The sequence below is a fragment of the Grampus griseus genome (genome assembly GCF_964374135.1).
Source record: "Grampus griseus genome assembly, chromosome: 6".
Lineage (NCBI taxonomy): Eukaryota > Metazoa > Chordata > Mammalia > Artiodactyla > Delphinidae > Grampus > Grampus griseus.
This window is the reverse complement of record NC_139000.1, coordinates 81,198,937-81,216,312: the sequence shown is the minus strand read 5'-3', so window position 1 is coordinate 81,216,312 and position 17,376 is coordinate 81,198,937. Positions and strand designations below refer to the sequence as shown.

The 17,376-nt window shown below is 42.7% G+C and overlaps 1 protein-coding gene across 2 annotated transcripts in view; it reads left to right on the top strand.

Moving 5' to 3' along the window:
* FRMD3 (FERM domain containing 3) overlaps positions 1 to 17,376 on the top strand; it is a gene marked incomplete at its 5' end in the record, with an annotated part of 313,706 nt that overhangs the window by 190,103 nt on the left and 106,227 nt on the right. For both annotated transcript variants that reach the window (XM_082657370.1, XM_082657369.1), the window contains 2 exons: positions 11,203 to 11,281; positions 16,411 to 16,508. In XM_082657370.1, the coding sequence (XP_082513496.1) occupies positions 11,203 to 11,281; positions 16,411 to 16,508 (177 nt within the window). The remainder of the gene's footprint in view (positions 1 to 11,202; positions 11,282 to 16,410; positions 16,509 to 17,376) is intronic.

Genomic DNA, 17,376 nt, shown 5'->3' with positions numbered 1-17,376 from the left:
CATTTAAATGTTTGTACTAGAATATCTGGTTTGTTCACTGAGCAGAGTAGATTCTCAGTAAATATTTGTTGGATGAATGAGTATAAAAATGAATTATAAACAAATTAAAATATAAGCAAAATAATGGGAAGAACATTTGTCAAATATATAAAAAGTAGTAATATGCAAAATATATAAAGTATGATGCTACAAACCCAAAGATAAACAACTCAATAGAAAAATGTAAAAAAAACACGTAGAAGGAATAAAAATAAATGGCCAATAAACTCATAAACAGATGCTCAACATCATTAGTAACAAGAAAAATGCAAATTAAAACAAGATATTTTTGTTTATTATTCTGAGAAAATTCTAAATATTGATAATATCCAGTTCCTGTGGATGAGGGTAACACTTCTGGTGGGAATGTATAAAACTGGTAACGCCATTTGGGAGGGAAATTTGGCCGTACCTTTCAAGATTAAAAATGCCTATCTCTTTTGATCCAATGTCACTTCTGTGAATCTATTGAAAGCAAAGTTGATTCTGTAATAGGTATATGTGCAAGGATGTCCACTGCAGTATTGCTTGTAAAACTGAGAATTGGAGCAATAAAAAGCCTAGAAACTTTGGTAAGGCTAAATAAATTATGTGGAGTACATGTAGTCATTTAAAGGAATGAAACAGACATATATTATTGACATCAAAATAGTTTTTAGATATATAGTAGAGTTTAAAAAGCAAGTAAAATTCCACATATAAAATGATCCATTTATATGAAAATAAAAAGGTTATTATATTATATGAATATGTAAGTGCATGGAAGAAGGACTGAAAAGATATATACTGACTGTGGTTACCACTGGGGAAGAGAATGAGGTAGAGAGAAGTGAGGTCCTCATATTTTCTTACATATAGTTATATTTTACTCAGATCTCTTACAGTGAGAATATATTCATGTATCACTTGGTAATAAAAAAGAGAAAATAAGAGGAAGCTTTATGCAAAAGTCAAGAAAGGAATAAAGGTAGAGAGGAAGAAAAGGAATCAAAGTGCATTAAGCATGTACAATAGAAATAGAGACCTAGATGAAAGAAAGCCCATTTAGTCTTCTGAAGAGGCTCTCTGCTTAATCCTGGCTGGTGCCTGATTAGCCCACCAGAGCTGTTAAGATCTTATTCTTGCTCTATTTATCAGGTACGATGCTGCTGCCAAGCTCTGTGAAGGGACAGGGGTTCTTGGAAATGGCTTCTGCATGCAAATCAAGGTGGGGAAGACCCCCATCCTCTGTGTAACACATGGATTTGATTCAGCCCTAAGAGCAATCTTGAGTCAAGTTGCTGGCTGTTGTCTTTTGTGCTCCCTCCCCTAAGTTACAGTGGTCTTTCATGGAAGCCTGAGACGGCATGTAATTTGTGTCTCTGGGAATATTTATGAAAATTCATGTTTATGTAGCATTCCTTAGCTTTTCCGTAGTGCTGGGGGCTAACCTAATGAATAGGTCCCTAGCTGCTGAATGATTTTGTCAATAGGGAGCATATATTCCTCTGTAGCACAGGCAGAGAATACCAGGAGCATAGACTTTGCTCTGGTGTCAGGAACAGGAGAACAGCCACAGGTCCATACCCATTCATGAGGACAGTTGATGCCTGACTCCCAGTTCTGTCCTTCCAGTTATTCCCTGTGCTGAGTATTATTAGTTCCGAAGGCTGCCGTAACAAACTACCATACACTGGCTGGCTTAAAACAATAGAAATTTCTTCTCCCACAGTTCTGGAGGCTTAGAAGTCGAAATCAAGATGTCAACAGGGCCCTGCTCCCTCTGAAGGCTCTTCTAGCTCTTGCTCGTTGCTGGGCAGTCTTGGCATTCCTTCCTCAGCTTGTAGCTGCATCACCCCAGTGTCTGCCTCCACTTGCACATTGCCTTCTCCCTGTGTTTCTCTGTGTCTGTGTCCAAGTTTCCCTCTCCTTTCTCTTCTAAAGGTATCAGTCATTGGATTTAGGGCTCACCCTAATGCAGTATGACCTCATCTTAATTAATTACATCTTCAAAGACCTTGTTTCCAAACAGTGTCACATTCGGAGATTTCAGGTGGATATGAAATGTGGGGGGACACTACCCAGCTCACTGCACGGAGCACCCCAATTTAGATTTCCCACATCTTTCAGCCTTCTTATTTACTCTTTGGGTGACCTTCATGCTTTTGTTTTGTGGCTCATTTTTCCTCCTTTGTGTATGTGTTCTTTTTTTTTTTTTTTTTTGCGGTACGCGGGCCTCTCACTGTTGTGGCCTCTCCCGTTGCGGAGCACAGGCTCTGGACACACAGGCTCAGCGGCCATGGCTCACGGGCCCCGCTGCTCCGCGGCATGTGGGATCTTCCCGGACCGGGGCACGAACCTGTGTCCCCTGCATCGGCAGGCGGACTCTCAACCACTGCACCACCAGGGAAGCCCTGGGTATGTGTTCTTCTTTGCTGAACTTGACCATATGCTTCTGACAGTAAACCTTCACACATTTTACTTCTCCAAACACCCATAGTCTCAGTAACCCCAGCTCTAGACCTATTGGGGCAGCCTGTCCCATTGCCCTCATGTGTATATACATGCTCATCTAATCAGTTCCCCAGTATTTAGTTTGGAAGATTTCTTTACTTGGTCCATGGCTTACTACAAGGCTAGGCATGTGATCAGTTCATAATAATTGCTTGTTGACTAGAAGCAAAATACTTCCTTTAGGGAGCAGGCAGAAGAATTTAAACTGCTATGTTCTTTAAAACAAAGCAAAACACACACATCTGATCAAAACGCATTGCATAATCAAGTACGTGACACTAAGTTCCCAGTCGCTGTGGAATAGTCTTGGCTGGTTTTGCTCTTTCCAGTTTTCTTCTTTCCAGCCTTGGGAGCAGGTTTCTTTTATTCTAGTCACAGCTCAGTACGGTTGGCCAACTTTCTCTTTTTCTCCCAGGTTCAACTATTTCATCCAAAATTTCCATTTTTGATCCTTCTTTCAAAAAGTCTGTGCAGGGCTTCCCTGGTGGCGCAGTGGTTGAGAGTCCGCCTGCCGATGCAGGGGACACGGGTTCATGTCCTGGTTCGGGAGGATCCCACATGCCGCGGAGCAGCTGGGCCCGTGAGCCATGGCCGCTGAGCCTGCGTGTCCAGAGCCTGTGCTCCGCAACGGAAGAGGCCACAACAGTGAGAGGCCCACGTACCAAAAAAAAAAAAAAAAAAAAAAAGTCCGTGCAGTTTGGGCCTATAAATAATTTCCACATTGTGCTCTTTATTTTCCAACATGGATAGAAATAATGATAACAAAAGTAATGACAAAAACCCTTAATTTTATAATGTGCAATTCTAAATGATGTGTACATTTAATAAGCCACAGATTTCTAATTTTTAACCTTATCCTTATGATGTGGTTGGTGGTGACATTGATTTCATTTTGATTGGGTACAATGGTGGGCTTCGGGGAGGACCCAGCACTCCTTGTGGGGAGGAGGGAATGTGGCAGGAGTGGTGGAAAAAGCAGAGGAAAAGGAACGTCCTCCAGCAGAAGCCCTTATGTCACCGGGGAGATACTTTCAGGGCTTCCTTCTTCCTTCAGGAGTGCCCATGTTGTTTCATAACGGACCACGTGATTCAAAACTACAAGTGTGTTAGCAGCATAAAAGTCTGAATGATAACCATGATGGGCCAAGAGATTCCATGCTTGGTATGTCAGTACTAGAGGTGTTTCAAATGGGGGTCAACCAGGTTAGGAAAGCTCTATTCATATCTGTCTCCCTTTGTTTGGAAATACTTTATAATGCCTCATTTCTAGATGCAGTTTTGTAGTAAAAAATCTCAGTACCAAGTTACATAAGTAATTGCATTTGGCTGTTATAATTATTATTATTATTATTATTACGAGTTGATTTATGCCAACCAGCATAACTCCTGAGGGACCAGTTAGTTACACAACATCTGTAGCAAGCAGGCACCTGGATCTCTTGCCTTAAGTTATTTCATGTACTTTTGCTAACTTTTTTTTGGCTGAAACTCTCAGGTCACTGCACCCTAGTCCCAGGCAGCAAAGCTCTTCTTTAGAAGCAGGACTGCCAAATAGCTCTTCATATGTGCACCTATTTCATGTGTATTCCATCTCCACTCCTTCCTGAAGAATGACAGTCCCCCTCTCACCCTTTGAACCAACATATAGGACTTAGGTCAAGTTGAAGGGCTCTACCTCATCCATGTCGATTTCTTCTTCAACCTCTAGAGTAGTAATAACTCCTATGGGTTTAGCGTGAAGGTCTCAGGCAGCCTGCTGAGTGCTCAGCGTTATTAACTCGTGCCATTCTCATAGTGGTGTCTGTAACAGGGCCCCTGGGTCAGACCCCACCTGCTGTCTGGTTTTGTACGGCCACAGGCTGGGAATAGGTTCCATATTTTTAAATGGTTGGAAGAAAAAAAGAAAAGATGATATTTTGTGCCATATGAGGAGTACATGAAATTCAGATTTCCGTGTTTTATTGGAACACATCACGCCATTTGTTTACATCTTGTCTGAGGTTGCTTTCATGCTACAACTGAGGGGAGTAGTTGAGATAGCGACCTTGAGGCCTGCAAAGTGAAAAATATTTACTGTCTTACCCTTTATAGAGAAATTTTGCAGATCCCTACTTTAGGTGGCTGGTTGCATTATTATCCCCATCTTACAGATGAAGAAATGTAAGCTGAGAGTTTTAAGTTTGTCTGTAGCCATTTGTCCACATGGTGAACTTGAGATTAAACATGTTGGATATCAAAGCTTCTCTGGAGCAGCTGAGACAGTCAGAGAATTCCAAGAACAAGTATTTGTGAGGGAGCTTCTCAGCACTCCAGTATCCTCTAACAGAGTTCTTAGAGTGTGACTTCCTTCTGTGCACGTGTGTGTGTATGTGGGCATGCCCATGTGTATGATTAAAGCATAAAAGAGAGCTATAACAGGAGGAGGATGAATTAAATAAATTTTTTTTAAAATCCCTGCTTTAGAAGTAGAGGAGATGCGGTACCAGTAACATCTAGGAGGCTGCTGCTTGTCATTTCAGTAGAAGAGGGATGGAGGGATTATCCCTGCTGTTGATGATGATAGTAACAGTTGTTGCTGAATGATAATAATCACTTCCAACTAGAAGAGAGCAGTCGTTAAGAGAGCAGTTCTCTGTGGCTGGCTTATTTGATCATATCCCAAGAGTTATAGTTCGGTAAACGAGTGAGTGAGTAATGCTTTGCCCTTTCGGCGCTGTCGTTTTGCACATGCGCAGAAAGAGTGTGTGCTCCTGGGCTGTTTCATCACGGAGCGCCGCTCATCAGCATCCCTGTGAGTGCTGCTGCCCAACGGAGAGGTGGGGTGTGGTCCTCAGCTCTCACTCTAAAAGCCCTGGAAGGAGCTGCGAGGGACAGTGGTTGGGAATAAAAAGGTGTCAGTTGTTCTGAACGGGCCAGGAACCCCTGACGCCTACTTGGAGTCCTTTGGAATGTAAGCCTTTTATTTGTGGGGTGTTAGGGGTCCTTTCTGCAACCAAACCCTTTGAAATATTTCTCCAGAGTCTGAAAGAGTCTGACAATTGGTCACATTTTTTTTTTTTTTTTTTTTTTGCCCAATAGAGTCCCAGAGGAGGGAGTCGTAAGAGAGACACATTCCAGGTGTGGGTATTGCCCTAACATCTGCCTGCCAGAGCCATGGGCTCTATGCCTTAACTACTGTTTGAAGGAGTCTGTGAAGGTTTTTCATAGCTGTCAACCAGAATGTGTATGAGAAAGATCATGAGTTTATGTGTATATTCCCAAAGTTACGTTTTTTGTTTTTCTATTGTTCTTTATGGTGATTGGAGAAAGACCACTGCATTTTAAGGAAAGCTGCTAAGGGATGTTTCACTAGCAAAAACAAACACACAAAAAAATGAGATTTGTTTTTACAAACGTTTGAGGATGGTTGTCGATTAAAAATAGAAAGTCATTTTTTTTCATTTTCACCAGGGAGCCTGCTCACCTAATCATTTCTTATCCCCATTCCCATTTCTGGGCAAGGTTTCAAAGTGGAGATGAGGAAGTCTGTTTCTGCTTTATAAACGGCTATTCCTCTCCCCGTGTTCTCAATGTTACATGCATGGCTGAGTAATGCTTTTTTAGCTGTTGACTTAAGTACAATTCAGTCTTCTCCATCTCTTCCCTCCCATTTCCAACCTCCCGTTTCCTTCTCTTCTTCTAGTAGGAGTGTTTACCTAAATGTGAACTTTTGTTTGTTGGGATATTGTGCCGTGTGCATGTACCAAGAGCCCACTGGATCTGTCCGAACACCTCTGGGGAGGTCGACGAGAACCCCGGTGCTGTACCCTCTTCCAAAGCAGGAAACAGAGAAGTTAAGTGTCTTGTTCAAGGTCACTGTCTGAAGTCCCTTTTGAAGTTTGGGCACTCATACCCTGGGGGATTTGGGGTTCCCACCTCCCCGTGTGCTTCTATCACTGATGCCAAAGCCTTAGTACTACAGGAGAAATGAACTATGGTGTTGCCTCCCCGTGGGGTGACCATGCTGCCCAATCTAGTAAAGCCACATAGTGGCTCTTCATGATGACACCGTCAGGGAAGGGCCCTGAGCAGAGTGTGGGCTTTATTGCCTGCGTGTTACCTCCATGCCAGGTGTTTCCTGCTCTGCAGATAGCTCCTTCATCAGACATTTCCAACTCTGATTCTGCGCCAAATATTTGGCACAGGTGAGAGGCATCCTTTGCTTCCTTCCTCTTTCCCTGTAGCTTAAGAATAAAAAGCATGGGAGCTGGAATGGTAGAGACATTGAGCTGCTAGGAGAAGGGGTAGGCTCATCTCCAAAAGAGGATTTTGACCTCAGACTCATACCGGGGAGCACATGCCGGCTGTCACCTGGAGCCCGGGAAAGCTCCTTTTCCAGAATTTACACAGCTGGTGTTTTGACCCCAAACCACTGCCAACACACATGGTGGGGGGGGGGTTTAATGATTAAAATTTTTAAATAGTTGTATTTCTCCCCTTGTTTATTTTTCTAGAAGGTAGTAAAGAGAATTTCACTTACATTTGTGGCTTTGGTTGCGTGGAGATGAGAAAAAGGGAATGGGTGGGGGTGGTCTTCCCTCATCCCTTAAATCCTTTATTCTCCTTCATAGCATTTATGACCTTCAACATCCTATATATTTTGCTTATTTATTTTGATTTTATACCTGTTTACCCCACTAGAATGTGTCCTCCCTGAAGACAGAATTGCTTATATTTATATCTAAACCTGGGCCTGATACCTAGTAGGTACTCAAAATTTTTGTTAATTGAATTAATTAATCCTTCCACTAGATGTAGCTATTCGAACCAACTCCAGAGTCCCTGAATTTGTTCCAGATGTTGAAGAGCAGAGGCTGAATTGTAGGACCTGAGATTTTCAAAATATAAATCCTAGAAAGTGCTATAGTGATTCAGATGGTAGACCTTCTAGACTAGTATTTTGATGGGATGAATGTTATGGCAACGCCTGGCTGTTCGCCTTGACATCTGCCTCAGAGATTGGACATCATCATTCATTCATTCAGCCAGACAGGCAGAGAGTCGATCTTTTATCAATAATTAGCTCTGGGGATAGAAAGCTGAACAAGATATATAGGCTCATTCCCTCATAAATCTTGTCATCTATAACTAGATCAACATTTTTGGGGGAAATTATTTATCTTTTCAGCCTCTTCCAACCCTGTGAAGAAGCATTCCTTAGTGTCAGTGATGCTGGATCAATATGAGACAACAGTAGGCGTATATATGATGGTGGAAGAAAATGGGTAGAAAATTTCAGACTTGAAAAGTGCTGCCTCCTGATTTTTCTGCTACCTGCTCGCATCCCTTCTCTGATGAGGGGTCTATTGGTGAGCATATCATTAGTACCTTGTATTAGTTTCTTCCATGATCACATCCTAGCAAATGGCAAGATGCTTAGTGACTTTTTTCTGTATGGCTTAGCAATAGCATATATGAAAAGAATTCCAGCTGTTGGTCTTTTGTAGATTCAGAGTGAGTCAACATTGAGATGAGACTGTTGAGGGTGAGCAACAGTTATGTCCAAAGCAAGGCCGGGGATGGTCCCCTCACCCGAGCAGCTCTGGCAACCCCTGGAGCGCTGTGCTTGAGGAAACACAGAGGAGGGAAGAATACACCCAGGGTGAGGACACTCAAAACTGTTTCATATGAGGAACAGTTAAAAGAACTGGGGATGTTTATTTTAGAGAAGACTCAGAAACACCGTAAGCTCTGTCTTCAGATGGTGGAAGGGCTCTCCATGTGGGAGAAGCATTAGATCATTCTGGAGCCTCAGGTCTTGGAACAAGGATGGCTGGGTGATAGGACTTCCTACAGTCAGGGTATTCAAAGGTGGCCGCCTGGGGAGCCACCTCTGAGCCTCACTGCTTGATCCCTTAGGAGGAATGCAAGTCCTAATTTGTATCCTATCCGATGAGCCCAGATTCCTATTGAAGCCAGCCTAGGGCATGGCGAGCAGATATGCTGACCAGGTAGAAGAGAAAATGACAGCTCTCATTTGGGTCTGCTTCTGTGATCCTCCTTTCCTCTGTTTGCCTTCGGTCAGATGATTTTATTCCCCCAAATTCAAATATTCAGAGTCTCTATTAAAATATATATATTTAATAATATATGAAATAGTTAACAATACATGGAATAAAAATACATGCATTTAATGATATATATAATATACATTATTATTATATATAATATATATATTATATACATGATAGAATTGCTTGTATTGTAATGTGGGAACAACCTGAATGATGATTAAAAAAGAATAGTTGAGTAAATTCTAATGTATTATATGAACCATTATGCAGTCATTATGGACAATGAGTTAGATCTGTATCTACTGCCCAAGATGAATGGGCAGGCTAGAGAGTTAAATGAGAAAAGCAAGAGAAACATATTCCATACATAGTATGATCTTGTTTTGTGAGAATAAATTATATTTTAAGTATTACGTATGTAATCATGTTGGCATATAGTTTGTGTGAGGATGGCAAAAGTGGGGAAGCATAGAGATGAAGTGGTTGTTAACAGTAGTTGGAGAGTTTGGGGTGGGGTGGGGACCTGAGGGACAGAAGGGGCAGGAATAGAGACAAAGTGAAGGAAAGTGAGAGGGGACAGCTCATCCATCTGTCTGTCTATCAATATCCATCTATCTACCTATCATCTATCTATCATCTGTCTATCTAGCTTCATTGGTTGTGCTTAAACAAGTCTTACTTTTGAGGACTTTAATAAAAGAAGGAAGAAAGAGAAAGAAAGAAAGAAAGAAAGGAGAAAAAGTCTTTCACTTTTATGCTATTTTCTTTTTTTTTACTCTGTTGCTCTTATAAAAACTGTCTCAACGTTTCTATTAAGGACACTCCAGAGGTTTTATAATAAAAAAATATTAGTTTTCATTCTTTTGAGATGATGATTTAAACAGTTGAAAGAAATCTGGGGAATGTATAAAGATAAAATATTTTGAATCAAAATTGAGTTTCTAGATATCGTGAAAGATGAATGACTTAAGAATCATTTGTATTTTTCTTCATTGTTTCTTTGCTGTATAAGAGGTGTCCATTTTCTCCTAGTGCTCCAGAAAAATGTTCCCTTTCTTAAATCTAGGGAACACAGGGTCAGGTTAGGAGCACCCAACTCAGTTAAGAAATTTGCTAGTTTCTGGTGGGCAAGTGGAGCATTGAGTGGAGGGTTCTGACGTGTGTGTGTGTGTGTGTGTGTGTGTGTGTTTGTTTTGTTTTGTTTTGTTTTTGCGGTACGCGGGCGTCCCACTGCTGTGGCCTCTCCTGTTGTGGAGCACAGGCTCCGGATGCGCAGGCTCAGCGGCCATGGCCCATGGGTCCAGCCGCTCTGCAGCATGTGGGATCTTCCCAGACCGGGGCACGAACCCTTGTCCCCTGCATCGGCAGGCGGACTCTCAACCACTGCGCCACCAGGGAAGCCCCTGTATGGGTATTTTTCATCAGTTTTTCTCTGCTGAAATATCCAGTAAGATGCTGCTATGTTTTTCTGGGATTTGAATACTTTCTCTCAAACTATTTTAGATAATTGTTTTTCATATTAAATTATCCTCATTATACATTCATTTTTGATGCCAATAGTTCTTTCTACATAAAGGATTTGTCTACATCCAGAATAGCCCCAGATGTTGTAGAATTGGCTGGTGATTTAACCCCTGCTGATTATGAAAGAAGATTTGAGACAGAATAGGGTGCTGTTTCATATTCACATTTGGATGTAGTCTCAGAACTGATCCCAAGCAGCATACTGATACAGAGACAAATAATGAGTGGGTGTGTCAGATCGATAGAAATACTACTACTAACCATTCGTATTTCTTTGATTTTAAGATGCTCGTTTTATATACTAACTGAAATCTGAATGCATCTTACTGCACTTGTGTGCATTTATTAGGTTAATATTGCAAGGCAACAGTGGTCTTATAATTAAAAGAAATCCTGTAGAATCCCCTTGGCTGGCTATTGAGTTCTGGAAGTTTTAATGCAATTAGAACATTCCAGAATCAATGAACCTCAACCAGAATTTCAGCCTGCATAATGCTATCCTGATTTAGACAAAGCAGGAAGTTATAAAAGTGTTTCTTTTCATGCAAGCAACTGCCTCATTGATAGATAACACTAAAATGATCCTAAAATTATACGAAGTAGGATCGGTGCATGGCGACTCCATTTTTAAAATCCTGATTTTAGGTCAACGGCACCATCACTTTGGGGAAACTAGTCAAGTGCAGTGACATTTTTCCACCTCACAGGCTAAAAAAATATTTCACTAGGCCAAAAACCTGAGTGGTACTTACGAACAGTTTATCTGTCAGAAGAGAGTGGGAAGAATGGAAGAGAAAATGTTATTTGAATCTGTGACCTGGAGAGAAGGAAAGAGCCATGACATGGGAAGCCGTGCTGACTAACTAGATTGCCTGTATCCTGAGTTTGCTTTAGGTGTCTTGTCAAGCATTTCCATTGAGTTTTGTTGTCACTGTTGCTTCGTTTTCTTGGGCGTAATATCTGTTCTTTCAGAAAATCCCCCTGCCCCTCCCCCCAGGCTAGGCTGGAAGGCTTCATGGCTGACTCTCCTGTGTGTGTTTGAGTCCATGGTCTTTTGCTGCTTTTCTCATGCTTTTTCTTTATGACGTTTCAGCTCATCCACCATACACCATGTGCTTTAGAGTGAAATTCTACCCACACGAACCCTTGAAGATTAAAGAAGAGCTCACCAGGTATTTTTTTGTTTGTTTGTATGTTTAACGTGCCCCTTGAAACAGCCAGGGCCTCTGAGTTTTACTCTTGTCTAGAGCGGAGTGTCTCCACCAAGCAGGCGCTCAGCTCAGCATTTGGCTTGGAATGTTTCTCTTACACTTAATTGTCTTGGGACTTTTCAAACCGTTGTCATTGGGAGTGTAATTAACTGCACAAAAAAGCAGTGGATTTAAGGAGGAGGTGCTCTCTGAAAACACCTGACAGTGGGATGCTAAAAATAAATAGATGACTGCGTTTAGGATATGGGCAAATTCATAGCTAGTGCAGCCCCTGGGACCTGTCTTTTGGATCTAAGCTTTTCTGAAGGGAAAAGATCCCTTGACAGAATGATGAACTGTTTTGTCATCCCACATTCCGCTTGCTAAATGACCGACCGCGGAGCCGGCTTCCCTCTCCTTGTAGACTCTTCTCAGCCCAACTCTGCATTTTCTGGTTCTTGGGCCAGGGCCACGTGCAAATAGTCCACCTTCTGGGTGTTTGGCTTCCGTGATCAGCCTTGGCCAATGCCACTGAGCAGGGTCCCGAGAGGGCCAACTCGGTGGATGGAGATGAGCCCATGTGTGCTTAGCTCTTAATGAGCCTCTGATCTGGTGACCGAAAAAAGTCATTGTGTCTAGTCATCTCTCAGCATAATCTGCGTGGGTCCGAAGGCAGCAGAGAAGCCAAGGCAGTTGACTCTGATCATCATGTGCAGAGTCACGTGCTGGGTTCTAGGGTACTGTGCTCTCTCGTTATCCACGAGGGTCTGGTAAAGCTCCACCATAGTGACACAAGGTGATGTTGGAAGGGAGCCATTCTCTGTTAGTAATTTGTGCACGGCTGTTGGCGGAGGTTTGTGCTTGGGGGCGGGGCAGGGTATGCGTGGGAAAGGAGATGATGGACATTGTAAGTAGTGGTTGGTGTTTTGCAATCTGGCCTGCTTTTAAATTAAGGTAAAATTCACGTAACATAAATTTTTTTTCACCGTTTCAAAGTGTACAGTTCTGGAGCATTAAGTACATTCACAATGTAAGGCAACCATCACCATTATCTAGTTCCAGAACATTTCTTATCACCCCAAAACGAAAGCCTGTACCCATTAGCAGTCACTACCCACTCTCCCATCCCCCAGACCCTGGAAACCACTCATCTACTTTCTATCTCTATGGATTTACCCGTTTTGGACATTTCATATAAATGGAATCAAATGGTATGTGGCTTCGGCCTGCTTTTGGCTTGAAAAATTTATTCATTTATTTGTTCAGTACTTCCTCAGTTCCTGCTGTCTGCAAGGGCTGTATAAGCCACCTAAATAAATAAATAAATAAATAAAGATATTTGTCCTACCCTCTGGGTGCTAACACTGTAATTAGGAAGATCAAATCAGATACTAATGCTAGGCATTATTTCATCAGGGGCCAATATAGCTCACTTTTGTCACTTGTTTTCTTTAAGACCTGGACCAGAGGATAAAAATTGAATATGTGTCACAATATAAATTAAGGATGGGTCTTTTGTTGGTGATGTTGAGAAAAGTCCCATTTGAAAGTAAAAGGGTACAAAGTTTTAGTTAAATCCCTCTCAATTAAATTTGCTAGCCCTTCCCTGCATTTGTCTGAATAACTAAGGTATGAATTGTGCGACATTGCAAACATTTTTATGTCTCCAAAGGAAATTAAGGCAATACAGGTAGAAATGGGTTTTTCTGAGTCAACACAGTCCTTAGAATTCAAAAGGGATCTACAAACTGTGGAATGACTCAGGTACTTATGATTTAAACTCTATCTTGAAAGAATTTAGTTTTTATTGTTTGATGTTATTTTATCATAAGATTAATCTAAAATTTAAGAATTTAATAAATGAGAAGCTAAGATCACATTCATGACCAGGCTAAGGGGTAAAGAAACATTGAGAAAAAAGCGGTTTTAAAAGAGCAAAACAACAAAAATACTCACCAAAAAGGATATTTTTTTAATCCTTCTTTTATCTCTCCATTTACACAGTCACCTTACAATCCTTTAGATTTCTGAGGCATTTGTAAATGCCATATACAATTGAATGTAATAAAAGCATGTTGGTTTTAAATTTTTTAGTAAGAACCGCCTTTCAATTCATGTTAGATAGAGAAGCGTATCACTAATGGGGGCATAATAATGTATGCCCCAGATCCTCCTGTGTTTTTGTTGCTTAATTCTTTCATGCAGGGAGGGGTGAGACTGAAGGAAAATGCATTATTCTTATTATTTTGGTGGCTATTATATTAAAAAATGAGTATCTGAACCTGCAGCCATTTGCAAGGCTCAGTGGATTATGTGGAATCCGTAATAATCCATGATTATCTCTAGAGTTCACTAATGTGAGCAAGGACCCAAACTCAGCTGTTGTGAAAGCGGATTTTCTTTTCTCAGGAAGCTTTTGTCAAGCTCAATTTCTGAGTTATGGGATCAGAACCCAAACATCTCATTCGTCAGTAAATATTTATTTGAAACGATTTTCCACTACTAAACTCACCAAAACGTGGACAGGAGTGCTTTTTGTTCAATGCATACATGCAGCACGTAGAAAAGAAACTTGATGGCATTTAGCCAGGTAGTTTACATTCTTTAAGAAAGGAAAGATTTCATCATCTCAAATATTTGTGTGACCTTGGTATTGTGAATGATCTAGGGCCATGGTCCTCAAAGTCACATCCCTGGATTAACAGCAACAGCATCACTTGGGAACTTGGCCCCTGCCCCAGACCTGGGATGGGGCCCTGCAATCTGTATTTTCACAAGCCCTCCAGGTAATTTTAAAGCATGTCAAATTTTAAGAACCATTACTCTAAGGCAATTGGATTTTCAAAAGTATTACTCTAAGGCAATTGGATTTTCAAAAGTATTAGTTTCTTTAAGCAGATATTAGAGTGTACAATTCAGTGGTTTTCGTATGTTCTTAAAGTTGTTCCACCATCACCGTGATCTCCTTCCAGAACATTTTCATCACTGCAGTAGGAAACCTAGTACGCAAGCAGTCTCTCCCCATTCCCCACTCCCCCCAGCCCCTGGCAGCTACTAAGCTATGTTTTTGTCTCTGTAGGTTTGTCTATTCTGAAATTTTATACAAATGGAATCATATAATAGGTGGCCTTTTATATCTGACTTTTCACTTAGCTTAATCTTTTCAAGGTTCTTCCATGTTGTAGCAGGAATCAGTAGGTACTTCCTTCCTTTTATGGCTGAATAATGTTCCATTGTATGGATATACCACTTTCTTTTATCCTTTCATCAGTTGATGGGCATTTGTTTTAGCTATTATGAAGAATGCTGCTATGAGCATTCATATACATATATATTCATATTTTTGTGAGGACCTAGATTCTGATTTAATTGGGTCTAGGGTAGGGTCCATGTTGGTATTGTTTAAAAGCTCCCCCAGGTGATTCTAACATGCAGTCCCTCTGAGAACCTCTGGTTTAGAACCTTATTACTCAAGTGTGGTCCATGGGCCTGCAGCTCAGCTTTACTGGGGCGCTTATTAGAAATATGGACTCTTGAGCCCCACCCAGACCTACTGAACCAGAATCCATATTCTAACAGTATCTCTGGGTAATTCACGAGCTCACTGAAGTGTGAGAGACACCAGTTTAGGGAGGTACTCTGGGTCCTTGATGGCCAGTGTAATACTGTTCGCTTGACAAAATGTACACTAACTCCAGATAAGAAATTTATTAGGGACTACCTTTATGTCCTGCACACAATTCCATACAAAGTTGGGGACAGAGAGTGTCATTTGAACCTCCATCGTGTGTCCAGTGCCTAGCACTGTCATAGCATAAAGCGGGTGTGAGATAAAGATTCATCAAGTGGAAGCACCAGGGAGCCACTGAACCCTTCAGTGCATCTGTGTGTCCGGGGATGGCGAGCTCCAGCACTCGGGGAGGCGGGCGGGCGCTGCCGGCACCTGAGTGATCTGAGTACCTCAGTTACGCTCTCTGAGCAGGGTTGTGCATGAGGCTGCTCACAGGCTGAGTAAAGATCAGATTATTTGAGCCCTGGAGGTAGTGACTGGGGCCGATTGGGTGGTACTCCTCACCTGGCCTCAAGAACCTGGAAAGAAGAAAAAAAGGTTGGTCTCTGCGACTTAAACTTCAAAATAAACAGAAAGAATCTTCACACACCTATAAAGTTAGTCAGAAACAATAGACCCCAGGCCTGAGCCTTCAGTGAAAGAATCAGTCAGGCAAAGACATAGGAGGAGATCTGAAGAGGGCGTGATCAGCGTAGAGGAACAGAGGGGACAGTGACAAGATGAGCCTGAGCCAGGGGTGGTAAACTGACACCGCCCCCCCCGCCCCCGCCCCGCCATCCCCAGCTGAATCAGGCCCAGGCGTATTTTTCATTTGACACTCCAGTGTTTTCAAAAACAGAGTTTGCTGCAACATTTAAAATTCAAAGGATTTCACTTCTAAACCCGTCGCCGTCAGCACAGCAACCCGTCAGCACAGCGGCTGACCCCTTCGCGGGAGCCAGCACCCTCTGTTCTGCTTCCCGACCCCCTCACCCCAGCCTGTTTCACTCAGTAACAGGTTTGTCTGGCCCTGAGGCCATCTGTTTGCCATCCCTGGAGAAGCGGAGAGGACACTAAACAGATGACCGTTTGTGCTGTGAATAAGTTGGCTTTCTGGCCTCGTAACCAAGTCTTTTTGAGATTGATTAACATGAGTCTGTCTGTGCCCCGGACTAGTCTCTGTAGACTGAGTCCGATTCCTGAGTCCTCATTCCACAGAGAGCTCGGGCAGCCTGTAGCTGAGGTGCTGGTGGTGGTAACAGTGGCTGTGGTTGTCCTTGTGTGGGACTTTCTGCCAGGGACGGTGGCTGCTGGGCCCTGTGGCTCTCCTCCATCCTTCCTGTATCTCTTTGGAAAGGGCCAGCCACACAGCTCTGGAAGCTGCCACAGACACTTCAGGTTTTCTGAACTCTGAGGGCTCCTCCCAGTTTTCCCCTGCTTGCCCTCTGAGGGGCTTGGGTAGGGCTCTGGTGACCCAGGTGCATGAAGCATGAGCAATCCTTCCACGTCTTCCAGGCCTCAGCCAAAACTTAGGGCGACTCTTTCTCCTTTTGCATTGCAGGTATCTTTTGTACCTGCAAGTTAAAAGAGATATTTTCCACGGTCGACTGCTCTGCTCCTTTTCAGATGCTGCCTACCTGGGTGCCTGTATCGTCCAAGGTAAGTGTGGCCATGGCTGCCCATCCCCACCATTGTACTGGACAGTAGAGCTTTGGCTGTTCAGAGACTCCCTCCTCCCCAGCCTCTGCCCATCCAGCCCGTGTCATGGTTTGAGGCCAGGCAGGGCTGGGTACTTAACAATGGACCCCCGCCTCCCCTTCCCTCCCAAGCCTCTGGGGTCCTGGTGGAAGGCTGGGCTGCAGTGGTCACAGGGGCCTCTGCAAGAACTGAGGTCCTCAAGGCCCCGAGGTAGAGCTCAGACTCTCTGTTTCAAAGGGGCTGGAATGCTTGACTTTGTAAGAAGCTTTGAAGGGATACGGGGTGTTCTGTGCTCTGAGCTCCAACCACCAAGTGTGGTGCATGATGGGTATATTGAGCGGGGAATCTATGTCCAGGAAGGTAGGTATCAAAGAGGTGTCCTTTCAAACCTTTGGAGTGAAATATCAAAGCATTTATACATATGTATTCACATGAGTAGTACGTGTATATACGTGCACTGTATCTAATGCTTCAGCTTTTCTCGTCACACAGTATGGTGAGGAGAGCGTCAGGCTCACAGCCTGTCATTCTACAGTTTGAACCTGAATTCCCATTTCCTGGTTATTTCACCATAGATAAATGATTTAAACTCTTTAAGCTTCGGTGTCTTTATATATTGAATGATGTGGTCCTACTTGTGTGACAATTTCATGAGACTTATTCTCAGGGTTGAACAAGCCCCAGAGGGTGGGGCATTGGGAAGCAGTAAGCATATAGGACCCAGGGTAAGCTTCTGGATGTTTCGACCTGTAAGGAAAAAGTGTTTGAGAGAAGGCTTCTCCAGAGCCCAAGGCAGAGCATCGTCATGGGGACGGGCCCAGGACCCAAG